This window comes from Castanea sativa, chromosome 6 (assembly GCF_040712315.1).
Source record: "Castanea sativa cultivar Marrone di Chiusa Pesio chromosome 6, ASM4071231v1".
Lineage (NCBI taxonomy): Eukaryota > Viridiplantae > Streptophyta > Magnoliopsida > Fagales > Fagaceae > Castanea > Castanea sativa.
The window spans coordinates 28,342,107-28,356,640 of record NC_134018.1 but is presented as its reverse complement, the minus strand read 5'-3'; the positions used below and the strand labels follow the sequence as shown (position 1 = coordinate 28,356,640).

Here is a 14,534-nt window from a genome sequence, read left to right as displayed (position 1 = left end):
GGGCAACCATATTTAATATTGAAGAAACATATTTTCTCAAGATGGAATTCATAATCTCTTAACGGAAATATAAAATATTCCCTTGAGATAAGTTTAATGGGTTTGGTTATTCAGAGTGTTAGGCCTAACCACTTTAGTAAGAAGTTACTTAAGTATATATTTATGAAATTGAATTTCATTAATATATGATGAATAACTTAAAAGATTAAACTAGGTACTCAATGATTAAGATGTAGTAATCTTCAAAGTGGTAGTCAATATTCATGACTTTATATTACTACGAATATTTTATGAAGGGGTTGAATGTATAATAAAGTCTTGGGATATAATTTATTAATAAGGCCTAGAGTGCAATTATATTTATATAGTGATATTAAATATAATTAATGGTAATTTTGGGCTTGTCAAGAGTTGATAGAAAGTCCTAAAACTCATTGGAGCTATGTCTTATTTGTCCATTTTGGTCCCAATCCAAGCCACATACTAAGGCTCAATTGAAATGGCCCAAAGGGCTAGCCCAATTAGATAATCAGTTACATATAAGGAGAGAAACATACAGAATTTTGTAGTGTATGAAATAGTGTATATGTGAGTGTAAGCCACTCTCTTATTCTCTCTTGAACACATACGTATAAACTGATCGAGAGACCACACTTCTTGGGCGTAAAGTGGAATTGGAGTGAAGATTAAAAGTGTTCTCAAGTACTTCTAATATTTGGTTTTGAATTTCACCTAAGGGAGTCAATCTCGTACCAAAGGCTGTACCAGTTTGACCGGTGGAACGATATAGTTTAGTACCGGTCAATACCGGTATACCGTTTCGGGTTTACCGTTATTTTTTATATTTACAAATATATATATATATATATATATATATATATATATATATATATATATGTGTGTGTGTGTGTGTGTGTGTGTGTGTGTGTGTGTGTGTGTGTGTGTATTATAATAAATATAAAATTTTACCATAAAACATTACTTCAATTCAGAACAAGTTATTCATGATTTTAGACTTTAGCATCAATTAAAAAGAAAAAACAAACACAACATAAAAAATAAAAAACTTATATTTTTCATTGCATACTAAGAAAACAAATAATACTAATAAGTCAGTGCAAGTAAGTTACCATTCTATCCTTACATAAATTCAAAAATTACAAAACTAACAAAAAAAAAAGCTTTTTTTTTTTTTTTTTTTTTTTTTTTTTTTTTTTTTTTTTTTTTTTTTTTTTTTTTTTCTGTACCGGCCTGTATTGCCCAAAATCGGCCGGTATTTAAACTGGTACGAAACGTTGGCATTTCGATACTGGTATATGTACTGGTATGGTACATACCGACCGGTACGACTGGTACCAGTACGATATCGACTACCTTGATATCGCCGCACCAAGGTACGCTCTCATTTTCTTAAATTTTGAAATTTACATAGTACATGTTATCAATTGCAAAGAAAGTAGATCCGTTAATTTCCGCTACGTGTGTATTGTATGCTATACAAACTATGTTTTTCCTAAAGGAATGTCCATTTACTTTGATTTCACATCACTACTTGAGGGTCTAACAATTTAAATCACAAGTCAATAGTAAATAAGGAGGTGCTTACCTCAACAATCTTTAAACCATCTCTTCTTGGAATCCTTAGATGCTCTTCTCTCTGTAAGTTTATTTGAGTCAAAGATCTAGAGTCAGGAGTAGAGCCAAGAATGAAACTTGGGAGTATCAACGTATGATATTGATACAACAATAAAGAAAAATACAAAAAATGCATACATACTCTAATAATTTTCTTACATACATAATATAATTTATTAAGATAATTTATAATCTATATAAATTTTAATGAGTATGAAAAATAAATCTAGCATGTTATAGATATGTACAAAAAAAATACATTCACAATTATTTGATTGTACCTTTCAAAAATCTTTCTTATTTTTAAAACAAGAAATGCTATGTCCATAATATTTTCACAACACCTTCATTACAAATTCTAAGTTGTAGGTTGTTATTAGTGGGAAAAAAATGATTTTAGTGGTGGATTCAAATTAAAACTGGTAATAGTTATTTAAGATTTTTTTGCAAATATGTTATGGACGTAACACTTCTATTTTTCAAATTCTATCATTTGTTTAAGCATTATGTTTAGCTATTTGTTTAAGCATTATAATGAATTTCACATCTTCAATCTAAATAAGCATTTAAAAAAAAGTGGAAATGTAACAACAAAAACTTTAGTTCTTGTTAGGGTAATATTTTTTACGTAATTAGCTAATCTTTTGACAAAATGCACTTTACTTGTAATTGGGTAGATCTAAGTTGGGTTTAATGTATCAAGAAATATGTTGTTCAAGCATATCAAGTGGTATCATTAAAGACATGAAGTTTGATCCAAGAAACAAATGAAGAAAAGTTGTTTTATTAAAGCTCGACACTAGCTGCTATCGATGATTAATGAAGAAGCTTGACACAAGCTCAATCTATTGAGAATTAAGATTTTAGAATTCTCAAATTTGAAATTCGGCCCATTATGACTTGAATGATTAGGGTTTCTTTCTCTACAACCCTAGTCATATATAAGGTTTATTTTAAAAGTTGTCAAGTACGGAAACAAAGACCTAAAACTCATATACTCTATGTGAAACTACTACATTTGTACACCTTAGGGTTTTGTAACCAAGTGCTTCTTAATCTTTATTGTTTAAGAAGTGAAGAACTTTGCTGGAATTAGTCACGTACAAGGATTTGTGCAAAGGAGTTAGTCACATATTGGAGATTTGTGCAACGCAAAGAAGTCTACTACAAGATCAAGTTCAATTAGGTATTGAATCAAATGTTCAACTATAGGTTGATATTTTGGGATAGGTCATGATAGTGGTAAGATTCTTCATACTTGTAACCGCTTGATTATTGATTAATAGATTTTTGGGAGTGGTGACCTTAAATTCATCTGGTAGGGATTTTGCCATGCGAGAAGTTTTCTCCATTTGTCAACAAATTACCGTGTTAATTTATATTCCATTGCACTTAGTTTATTTGGTGGTTTGTTGGTGCCTCCACAATTTGTATGTAATTTGACCTAATTAATCAACTTGGATAATTGAATTAATTAACTGTGGTCAATCTTTTTTAACCCAACAGTTTCAATGAAAAAAATATATCTACAAATCCGTATACTAAGCTATTTTAAATTTGACTCATTATTCATAACGTAAAGGGAAAAAAAATTTATTGTAGATCCAATCGAGTTCTCAAGCCACCAATGATTTAAAGTTAAAAGGAGTAAAATATATTTGTTTTTCTTCAAAACTCTCTCGTTAAACTTGTACATGGAAGAACTAACTCACTACACAGGATTAAAAAAAAAAAAAAAAAAAACACTAATTTAAAAAAATGAAGTTTTTTTTTTTTTTTTTTTTCTAGTTAAAAAAGATGAAGTTTGTTTTTGTTATGAACTTTTTTCTTTTGAGAGAGTCATTTGGACAACTATTTTTATTGGAAACATTGGATTAATTAATTGTTTCTTTAAGAAGGGCGACTCTTATTCTTGAGATATAATATTTTTTAAAAAAATTTAAAAACATACACTTAGGACGGAGGTAGGATTTGGAATTAGGGGGTGGTTTAATTTGCTATTGGCTGTGTGCGGCCACTTCGGCCTCTAGCTATGCTATTTAGCTGCTACAGTTTTTTTTTTTTGAAGTGTCTTTGATGAGTAGTGCTAGGTAAGGACAAAATTATTTTGTTTAAAATTTTTTAAAGGGTTAGGTTTTTTGTTTTGGGTAAAATTGGTTGATTGAGCTTAATTTTTTTAATAATATTTTTGTTATTGGTAATTTTTGTTGATGGACTAATTTTCTAGGCTTGATATTTTATTTTAAATTTTAGATCTATAAATTTTTTATAGCCTTTAAAAGGAAAAAAATGCTTGAGTTACAAATGATTTTATAAATTGTTAATGTGGTTAGTAGTTATTGTTATATAAAAAAGTGATTAAGTGGTGGCCCAAATGCAAGTTAATAACAAGAATTTATTATCTCAATAGTTTGTAAAAATTTTGTAGAAAAATTTTGTGGCTGTATCATTACTTCAAAAAAAGTAAATATACGTTTAAGGGGGCAAAGTGTAATTTTATAGAACAAAATTGCTAATTTTAATATCTATATATACTAATAATTTTTTTTTTTTTTAAATAGCCATGGCAACCAGCTCCCAAGCCCAACGTGACTGCCCTGCCCAGAGTATACATACATGTTTATTGGTACCAGGTATCAGTGTACCACAATGTCAACAGATGGTTCTTATTATTTCATTATTCACTGGTAAAATAGTTGGGAGAAATATCCTTTTGACCTTATTTAACATCATCAATCATTTTGTCATGAAATTCAGAAAAAAATGAAATATCTTTTTGACCCTTGAGTTTGCTTGAGTCAAGAGTTTAAGATTTTGATTGACGTGGCACGTTTTAAACTGCTGATCTATATCAATCAGATCCTGTCCATGAAATGGACACTCCATTTCAAAGAGAAATGTAGAGGATCCTCATCCAAATTCCTTTTTGAAGGCTTTGGTGAAAGTGTTAGTTATCTTTTTACCTTGGACGGGAAGATTAGAAAACGTTTCTTTTCCATTCTGAAGTAGAAACTTCACCGTATGCTTCCAAAAGTTTCTATTCCCCTATACTTAGCAATGGGAAATCAATCATATATTTGTTTGATAACAAAGAAAATTGCATATATATATATATATGCTTCACGTTGAGATCTTCACAGAATATTCAAATTATAACACTCATTTCTACCAACATTAATGTAAGTTCAAGCACAAAAGACCAAATGTCTTGTACTTTAGAAGTGATACATTAATATATAGTTTAAAGAAAAGCAGTTTGTGGTAGCATCAATACAATATAGATGAACACAGCAAGAGAGAAGTTGACCACAAGCAAGAAGATTGATGAGTAAAGTTACAGTAGAACATTTAAGTTTCTTCATTTTCCAGGGACAAAGTTAGTGGCGTAAGCCCATGCATTATTGGCTACTGGGTCTGCAACATGGTCGAAGAGGTTCTCAATTGGGCCTTTCCCAGTAACAATAGCCTGAACAAAGAATCCAAACATGGAGAACATTGCCAACCTCCCATTCTTTAGTTCCTTCACCTTCAATTCTGCGAATGCTTCGGGATCATCAGCTAGTCCAAGTGGGTCAAAGGCACCACCAGGGTAAATGGGATCAAGTCCTTCACCGAGCGGTCCTCCACCAACTCTATACCCTTCAATGAAGCCCATAAGCACAACTTGAACAGCCCAGATTGCCAAGATGCTTTGTGCATGAATGAGGTTTGGGTTGCCAAGATAATCAAGACCACCTTCAGAGAAAATCTGTGCACCAGCCTTGAACCAAACTGCTTCACCAAACTTGACACCATTCTTTGAAAGGACTTCAGGGAACACACAGCCCAAAGCTCCAAGCATGGCCCATCGGCTATGGATCACCTCAAGCTCACGGTTCCTTGCAAAGGTCTCAGGGTCTGCGGATAACCCAGCAGTGTCCCAGCCATAGTCACCAGGGAATTCACCAGTAAGGTATGAGGGAGTTTGCTCAGAGAATGGTCCCAAGTACTTTGGGCGGTCTGGGCCATACCTGTTTAATTTGTCACATTTACGGGTTTATTATTTGATTGTTTAGTCTAACAAATAAGGGTAAGGCTTAAAAGTTTTCATGTGAATTTCGCATCAACTAATTATCTTTCTAACACTATAGAGAGAATTTCCGTGATAAAACAGGTTATTATTAAAAGTTTATTTTATCATGATTATATAATAGTTTTTGTTTTAGCTAAAAGCCTAAGAACTTTATAAGTCCTCCAATCAGACAATTATGGTTTGTAAATAATTTTGTGATAGATGTGGACTTTGAAGGATTTTATGATTAGTTCACCATGTTTAGTGCCACTATATGTAATTTCAAATGACTCTTATAGTTGTGCTCATTACTTTATTGATTGAGATATTGGAAATATATAGATAACATTTTTTTTATTACTTAAGTAGATAGCGTTTTTAAGAAAGAATGACTTATGGTTATGGTAGTTGAGTTATAATTGCCCATTTAAGAAGGTGAGCTAGAGGCAGAGCAATATCGGCTGCCTATTAATCAAAGGGACCTTTAAAAACCCGAGACTTTAAGCGTGTTATTCTTAGAAGTAATTAAACTGAAATATTTTTTTTTTCTTAGTTGTGAATTAATCTAAAACTTTAAACATGCATTAAGTGTAAAGATAAAGTTTGGTCTCCATTTTTAATCACCTTAGTTTACATCAAGATAGGAGACTCTTTTTTAAGGGCAATTTTGATTGTTTAACTTTAATATGCAAAGTGTATTTTCACTCTAAAATTGATGAACTTTGTACAATATAGCTGCAAATAGTTGATGTGAATGATTAACTAATACTACAGTAAGTTGTTACCATATGCTTTGTGGAGCACTCTTCACTGTTCGCCTCATGGTAACGCGGCCACCAGCAAAGCTCCCAACCTTACGGACAAGCTCATTGGACTGCTTCAAAGCGGTCTGGCCGGCAAATGCTGATCGTTGAATGGTGGAGCTTGCCATGATTTACTACGACCAGATTCTTGGTGTTTCTTTTCTGGGTATGTTGAAAGTTTAGAACTTAGAAGATGGTGTGGAGAAGCCTGTGGAAATGAATGAGAAGTTATAACGGGAATGAGTAGATGTTATGGATTAGGATAATCTACAATCTACATGTCAGCACCATCCTATTGGTCCTTATATTGGATGTGGATTTCCATGCTGATTTTTTCTTTGTAGATCGTGGATATTGTTTATCCATGTCAGAATCAAAGATTTTTGTTGGTAGGATGTCCATAGCTTGTTAATCAATACACGCCACATACATATATGGATGGTAGCATACATTTCTTCCTCTTTGGGGTTCGGCTGATGCCACCTCATGAATGTCCATGGGCCAGTAACTTGGCCATGTCATCAAGTGAAAGAAACAATAATTTAAATCAATGCTAGAGTGATGTTATATACGTGGACTATTTTACCTATCACATTTTTTATATGCGTGGACTATAAACTATTTCATAACTTTTTGCCACAATTCTAACGAAGCAGACGGTAAATAATTTCTTATCATTTATACATAAACTTATTATCACTATTTATACCCTGCCACGTTACAATTATGACAAAGAAGTTGTATAATACTAGTTTTTTCAGAGCTAATAAGCCCTTGATTTTAGCCTCCTAAGGTGCTTTTGGGTCCGTGCACGTGGGATTGAATCCATTAATAGAGTTAAAAAATATATTTAAGTGGTTTTTTAATATAAATTAAATTAAATTATTTTTATATTATATTTTTAGATACAAAATTATTAATTAAGTTTTTGTGTTTAGATTCTACTAAAATCTCTTTACAAATGATGATAGTTAAGTCACTTAATTTTCTTGCCACATTAATTATATGTAGGATTTTATTAATTTTATTTTTTTAAAGAATAATTTTGCAAGAAAAAAATTGTAATAAATTTTGTGAGGAATTCTATAAGCTATGCATACATTTGAAAAAAAAAAGTTTCTTTATATAATCAATAATAGTTTATTAAATGTTTGAGCATTATTATGATAATTTTCATTGATCTTTTATTGCACTATTTTATTATCTTTTAACTCCTTTTGATGAATTCTTGTTAATTTATGAGACTTTCATTTAAATTTTCTACTATTAAATTTAATTTATGAGACTTTTAATATTGCTAATAAAAAATTTATCATACTATTTACAATATAAAAATACAATGTGGCAAGAATAAAATACATTTTAAAATGTAGAATAATAGAATCTAATTTATTAAAAGAATTATTATAACTTCACTTAATATTATAATCTACCATGAGAGAGACCAATTTAAAGCCTAAAATTATTAGAAAAATTGATCACCAATGGTTATTTGACACAGTCATAACGTTTTTCTCTTAGGTGAAAGAATTTAGAGTTTCAAATAGTTTAATTTATATCTATCAATATTTTTTGGGCGAGAGTTCGGAAAAGAATGCATAACTCACCTATACTTTCTTTTTCTTTTTCTTTTTCTTTTTTTATATATAAAAAAATCAATTATCATCCTTTACTTTTTAGGACATTTTGGGGTTATTTTTGTTTAGTTAATTACTTTTTTTTTTTTTTTTTTTTTTTTTTTTTGTATTTTGTAACGGAGATACTTAGTACCTGTTTGTAAATTTTTGGGGGACGGGGGACCTTAGGCCTAAAGTAGGCCCTAGGTCCATGGGAAAATAATCAAATCTCAAACTCAATATGTGATATTCTAAATTGTATGGATTTAATTGGATTAGATTATTTGAGTGTGTTATGTGGGCGTGTGCTTAGTCTCACATCAAGTATTGGTTGAATTATAATTTTATAAGTGATTACGAGGAGCCCAAATCATAACTTGACTTGTTCTTTTGGAGTGTAAGTGTATCTCGCTAGTGCTTTCTTTGGGTCATTGCAAATGGGATTAGAGAAACTTTGGTAATGCCATGTTGCTCAAGGCAAAATAATGTATGCCCTGACAAGGACAATAGGAATTCAAGTGAGGGATATTGAGATACTATAAGTTGTGAGAATTTGAATGGATTGGACTGTTTGAATATGTGTTATGTATAAGTGTGCTGAGTCTCATATTGGAATTACAGGTAGATCTTGATTTTAATGATAAATGATTACGAGAAGCCCTAATTGTAACTTGACAATTCCTTTTGAGGTATAACTCACATATGTGATTAACATTTTACTCATGTCATTACATTATCTTTTCCTATGTTGATATGTTATTCCTATGCCCTATATTGGGTAATAAAAATAGAAGTAAATTAAATATAAAAAATTTAAAAAATATAATAAAAATTGAATTAAAGTTACATGGAGAAAAAAATGGTATAAATTCGAGTTTTTGAATTATTAAATTAACTTAAATATTTTGAATAAAAAAACTTAAATAAGTAATAAAATTATATATTTTATTAAAATATTTGATAATTGAGTTTTATTGGAAAAATATTTTAAATTTTGTGAAAAAAAAAAAAAAACTCTTTAGATGGCAAAAATAAGTCATAGTACATGCAACACTAATGTTGAGAAAAGTAGTGCAAGTATGACGTGTAAATCTAACTTAAATTATTAAAACAAAACATTACGGTAGATTTTCACTATTAGCCTATTAGGCAGCCTCTCCAAGACTGACCCTCAAATGGCAACGCGAGTGTGTATATGTGAACTCATGATGGTTTTGCAGGGAAAAAGTAACGTGAAATAGGGGTGAGCAAAACGTTACCGGAGCCGACCCAACCGACCGGCACCGACGACACCGTCCCGACACCAGCGCTGACCGACTGAGCCGAGGCCGGCGTTCGGAGGGCGAAGCCCGTTTTGATGCCGGTGCGGTGCAGTCACCGGATTGAGAAATCCAAAACCGCTAAGCCGAACCGAATCGATACCAGGTTCTGATTTTAAATTTTTTTTAGTAAAACAACGACGCATGGTATGGGTGTTATAAAAAATAAATAAAAAAAGAAGCAAAACGTTGTGTTTAGTCTAGGTTTTAGATTCTTAGGGTATAAATTCACTCTTTTCTCTCAAAAATTAGAATCATTTAACTCTCTCTCTCTCTCTTGCTCTCGCCTCTTGCTTGACGCAGCTCTCGCCGTCGCCTGACGCAGCAACACCTCCGCCTCGCCTGAGCTCTCACCGTCGCTCACCAGTTACTGCAAAACAACAGTAAGCCTCTCAGGTTGGATAGGTGTTTCCTATTTGTCTTCGTGTTGGATAGGTGTTTGTCTTCGTATTGGTCCTGTTGGATATTGGATAGGTGTTTGTCTTCATGTTGGATACTGGATAGCTGTTTGTATTCGTGTTTTTGCTTTTCAGTTTTGTTTTCCTTTTCATTTGTTTTTTGTTTGGGAAAGCATGAACGATTAAGTTTGGCTGTTTGGGAAAGCATGAATGTCTTTATGTTTGATTAAGGTTGTGATTTTTATATAAAACTTTAAATTGAATACTCCAAAATTGTGTACGGTCATAGTGAATGGGCCTTGTTTTTATGCTGTTGTAAGCTCTTTGCCAAATGGGTGGGCCTGCCTAACTCATATATAACATTAATAAAACAAAAAAGGCATTCCTTCATGTTGTTCAGATTAGAATAGATTTATTGTTTACTATCTGTGTTTTGCTTCTACTATTTGGGCCTCTTTTTTGTAATTGGATTCGGCCCATTTTTTGCACAGGTTTGGGATCATTACTGTTTGTGTTTGGGGGGAACAGTTTTTTTTTTATAAAGTTGCTATTGAACAGATTTTTTTTTAGGTTGAACAGATTTTTTTTATTAAAAAAAAAAAGATTGTTAATGTTTCAAACCGACCAAAACCGATTAAACCGAGCCGATCAAACCGCACCGCTATAGGTCGAAAAACCGACCCTAATCGGTATGCATCGGTTTTAATTATTACAAAACCGATCCCTATTGGTTCGGTAGCAAATTTTAAAAAAAACCGAGCCGACCGAACCGCGCACACCCTTCGTGAAATGAGATCGCTACTAATTATAGAAATTCAAAGGTATGATTGGTCACTTATTTTAACTAAAATTTTGGGCTTTAGGAGCCCTAAGGTCTTCTAACTTGATCAAGGCTTCAGTGATTTAGTTGCAATTTTTTGTTAAATTAAATCAAAATTTTTAAAATAAAAAATAAAAAATTATAGGTGATAAATATGAGATTACTCAATCAGATGCCCGGCATCCACGCCTTAAAAATAAGGAAAATAACTCTCTTTGTTACAAACTAAAATGGGGTCTTGATTTTCACATATGGCTATGTATTCTGGTGAACCCCCAGAGCATGGATTACCTACTTTGATAGAGGCAATGTGATGGGCTACTCTAGAGGCTAGATCGAATTTGGAAATGAAAGTTACTTAGAACAAATGATAGATGCTTAGGCACTCTACAATGAATATGAAGTTTTGAAAGAAAACCTTTATGTGGGGTTTGGTTAAGGGTCATCAAATAGCTCACGGACCATAACCTGACCCAGAAACCCGACGGCCTACCAGGCTAATGGGCGGCCCGGCCCGTTGTTATTAAAGCTCATGGGTAACTCACTAGCCCAGTGAGTCAGGTCGTGGGCTAGTTTTTATACCCATGGGTACCTGGTGGGCTAGCCCAGTAGCCCAACTCGTTGCCTACCCTAATAACTTATAATTCATAACAAAAATATATAGGAAGTGTATGAAGGATTGATCTTGAGATATTATAGAGTAATTTCTTAAGCCCTCAACCACTAAAATACTCAAAGTAATTGGGCTAAACTTAGTTTACTAAATATATATTTTTCTAGTAGTCTAGCAAATTTGAATTAACCATTTGACATTTTTTTATTAAAGATAAAATAAAAAACTATTTAAAGCCTTAATAAAAAAAATTAAATTGGTTTCCATCAACAAAACAAAAAATTAAATAGATTTGAATGTAAAAAAATTTGTAATTAAATATTAAATTCTTTAATTCTTTCCTTTAAAAAAATAGATTGATTATTCTCTTATAAAAAATTGATTATTTCCTTATAAAAATAATAAAATAATATGCTAACACAAACTCATGGGTAGCCCATTAGGCCCAACCCGATAGCCCAGCTCGCTAAAGACAAAATGGGCATTGCCCATGGGCAAGGTCATGGGCTGAGGTTTTCTCTTTCGGCCCAGCCCAACCCGGCCCGTTAACTAGTTAATAACCTATTATGCTTAGCCCATTGTGCCCATGGGCCAAGTGAAAACGGGCCGGGCTGGCCCGACCTGGCCCATTGACAACCCTTAGGTTTGGTACATGAGAATCCACATTATTTTTGACATCCAGATTACTAGAAATGTGATACTTTGCAATATGGATGTTTAGGAATATAACTATTCCTATGTTTGGCTTAATTGGAAATCTAATAAGATTCCTAGAAATGTGAGATTATAATGTTTGGTTTATTTCTAGAAATCTTAATTGAATTATTTATTTTCTCATTATATCCTTAGATTTGTAAATCCAGTATAGGTCTTTTTTTTAAAAAAAAAAATCTTCCTCTAAATAAATAATGAAAACAAAATATAAACTATAAATTATGACAAATTCATTAAAACTATAGTCTAACATTTCAATTTTTTTTTCACACATGAAACCTAAATAGAACTTTGTTAATGAATATATCAACGCAATTGTCTATCATGTTTATGTTGTTTTAACAGGAAAAGATAATGTTGTTTAGACAGGAAGAGACAGACAAAGGAAAAGATATTGATGATTTGTTTTATATTTTATTTCAAATGCTTAAATGATAAGAAAAAATTGTTAAAATTATCAATTTATAAAAAATGCAATTTCCTTTAAGTTTGAGAATCTGGATACTTACATATTTTAAAGGGAATTCATGTTCCTACTGAAAGCGAGTTAGAGAGGGATTCCATATCCCCCTAGCATTTAATTCCTTAGTGTGATTTGAAACTAAACATGAGAATCCTAAAACATTACCTTGTACCAAACGCCAAATATTTACTAACATTCAAAAAGCGATTAGAAAATGGGTGCATTTGCTACTTATACTAGGCTGCATGTGTTGGTAGCCATTCGATTGTCTCTTGCCCTACTTAATTCTCATTAGCGAATCCCAAACAATAACTAACTCATTAATAAACGGAATACAAATGGAATATTATTAGATTGGATTCTGCATAATTAACAGCCAGTAGCCTAGTGTTTGGATTGGTTACAGCTATAACTAATTAATAGTACTATTTTTTTTTTATATAAAATAGAATTTCTACTCTAGTTTAATCTAAGTGTATATGTGTGTGAAATTTCATCCTAGAAACTTGAACTCCAACCTTTTCCCCCTACACCTCACAAGTATTTATACTTGTGGAGTGACCACCGCACCAATGGTGCGCGATGGTAATAATAACTACCAAACCAGATGCTAATGGCCCGGACCTTGTCCTTGAGTTAAGCCCCTAAACTACGCCCTAGCAGCTGGCTGCAGGAACCAACTTAATTAAGATGGATTAGCATAATATAATTTTTAAGCTGCTTCTACCTGCTGCTATTGCTACTACATGCAAATTGAATGTAAGTAGCATTGTATGTGATCTTGCATCAAAGCCACTACCCAACCCAACCCACGAATTTTTCGTTATTGTTCTGCACACACACCCCTTCACTTCGCAGCACACTAATAATCACTTTAGCATTCACAAGATTCACTCAACAACACCAATTCAACTAGTCGTTGTTTTCGAATTATTGCTTCCATCAACTCATTAATTAAATTAAAGGAAAAAAGATACATCAACAGGTATTCATATTTTGGTGAAGTTATATATATATATATATATATAATGCATGGAGATCTGAACGCTCCTAGATCAAAGACAGTTCAAGGAGTGAGAAAGATCGGCAATTTACCCCAGGGCTCCAATTGCTTATCAACCAGGAAAAGTGCATGCATGTATCTTCGTTTCCTTGTTAGTTTTATTTTTATTTTTTTTACATAAGATGTTTAGTTAGTTTTTAATTTTTTTGGACAATGAAAGTTTTGAAAAATATGTGTTAGGATGGAATTTTCCCATGACAGTTTAGATCTTTCAATCATTTATTAAATCCCATGATCATGCAATTTCATGTTCCCTTGATTTGACTATTAATCTATCCCATCATTTGGAATATGTTATTCATGAATCTATTGATTAGATGTGTCGATCCATACGTTTAGGCTAGTCATGTAATCTAGATTTATTGCAATTAGTGTTTTTTTTCACCAAATAAAATCTGCATGCACCATAAAAATTTTTTTTTTTAGTATGTATTAGTGTTCCTCGCATCTCATAAAAATTGTGGAAAAATAAAATAAAGATCCGGTCCATATTACAAAATTGTCCACCTCATAGGTTAGTTTTATGCTATTTTCTCATGAAGAAGCAAATTAAATCATCATGGAATGATGAATCATAGGCTAGATTATTAAATTCTTTGATCTGAAACTAATATGAATTTTTGTTTGACATGTGAAGTATGTTATCATCATCATCTAGATTTCACATCTAGGATTTCCATATTTTCATTCTCACATGTGCATGCATATCCATACATCTCAATCACATTTATGCAACTTAGAACAGGTTGCTTTGTTATATATTTTCTGACTTTACCTTTATCATGTTTTGTTAAATCGTTTATTTATAGCTAACATGCCATTATGATTTGCTAATTATAGTTCTTGAACACGTATTACACGCGCATGAAGTTCTTTAAATTTTTTGCTTTGATATATATATATTTTTTTTTTGAGAATGTGCTTTGATATTTGTTGATACCAATTTTTGCAAATTTGTATCCAAGAGCCTATGAAGAAAAAAGCTTCGGAAAGCCCCAAATGATGATTTAGAGTATGAACAAAGAGATAGTAATCGGGC

General features: G+C 32.0%; 1 protein-coding gene across 1 annotated transcript; it reads right to left on the bottom strand.

The window, feature by feature from the left end:
- Positions 1–4,711: 4,711 nt before the first annotated feature.
- On the bottom strand, positions 4,712–6,767 carry LOC142639129 (chlorophyll a-b binding protein 5, chloroplastic). Its single transcript, XM_075813239.1, has 2 exons — positions 6,472–6,767; positions 4,712–5,645 (listed from the first exon to the last, which is right to left on the bottom strand). The coding sequence occupies exons 1-2, from the start codon at positions 6,615–6,617 to the stop codon at positions 4,994–4,996; spliced, it is 798 nt and encodes a 265-aa protein (XP_075669354.1). The 5' UTR covers positions 6,618–6,767; the 3' UTR covers positions 4,712–4,993.
- Between the last annotated feature and the right edge of the window lie 7,767 nt (positions 6,768–14,534).

Bases quoted from the DNA above. Each gene is read 5' to 3' on its own strand.
- LOC142639129 (XM_075813239.1), bottom strand. From the start codon at position 6,617: ATGGCAAGCTCCACCATTCAACGATCAGCATTTGCCGGCCAGACCGCT. The intron at 5,646-6,471 runs GTAACAACTTAC...CAAATTAAACAG, and splicing joins AGTGCTCCACAAAGCATATG to GTATGGCCCAGACCGCCCAA.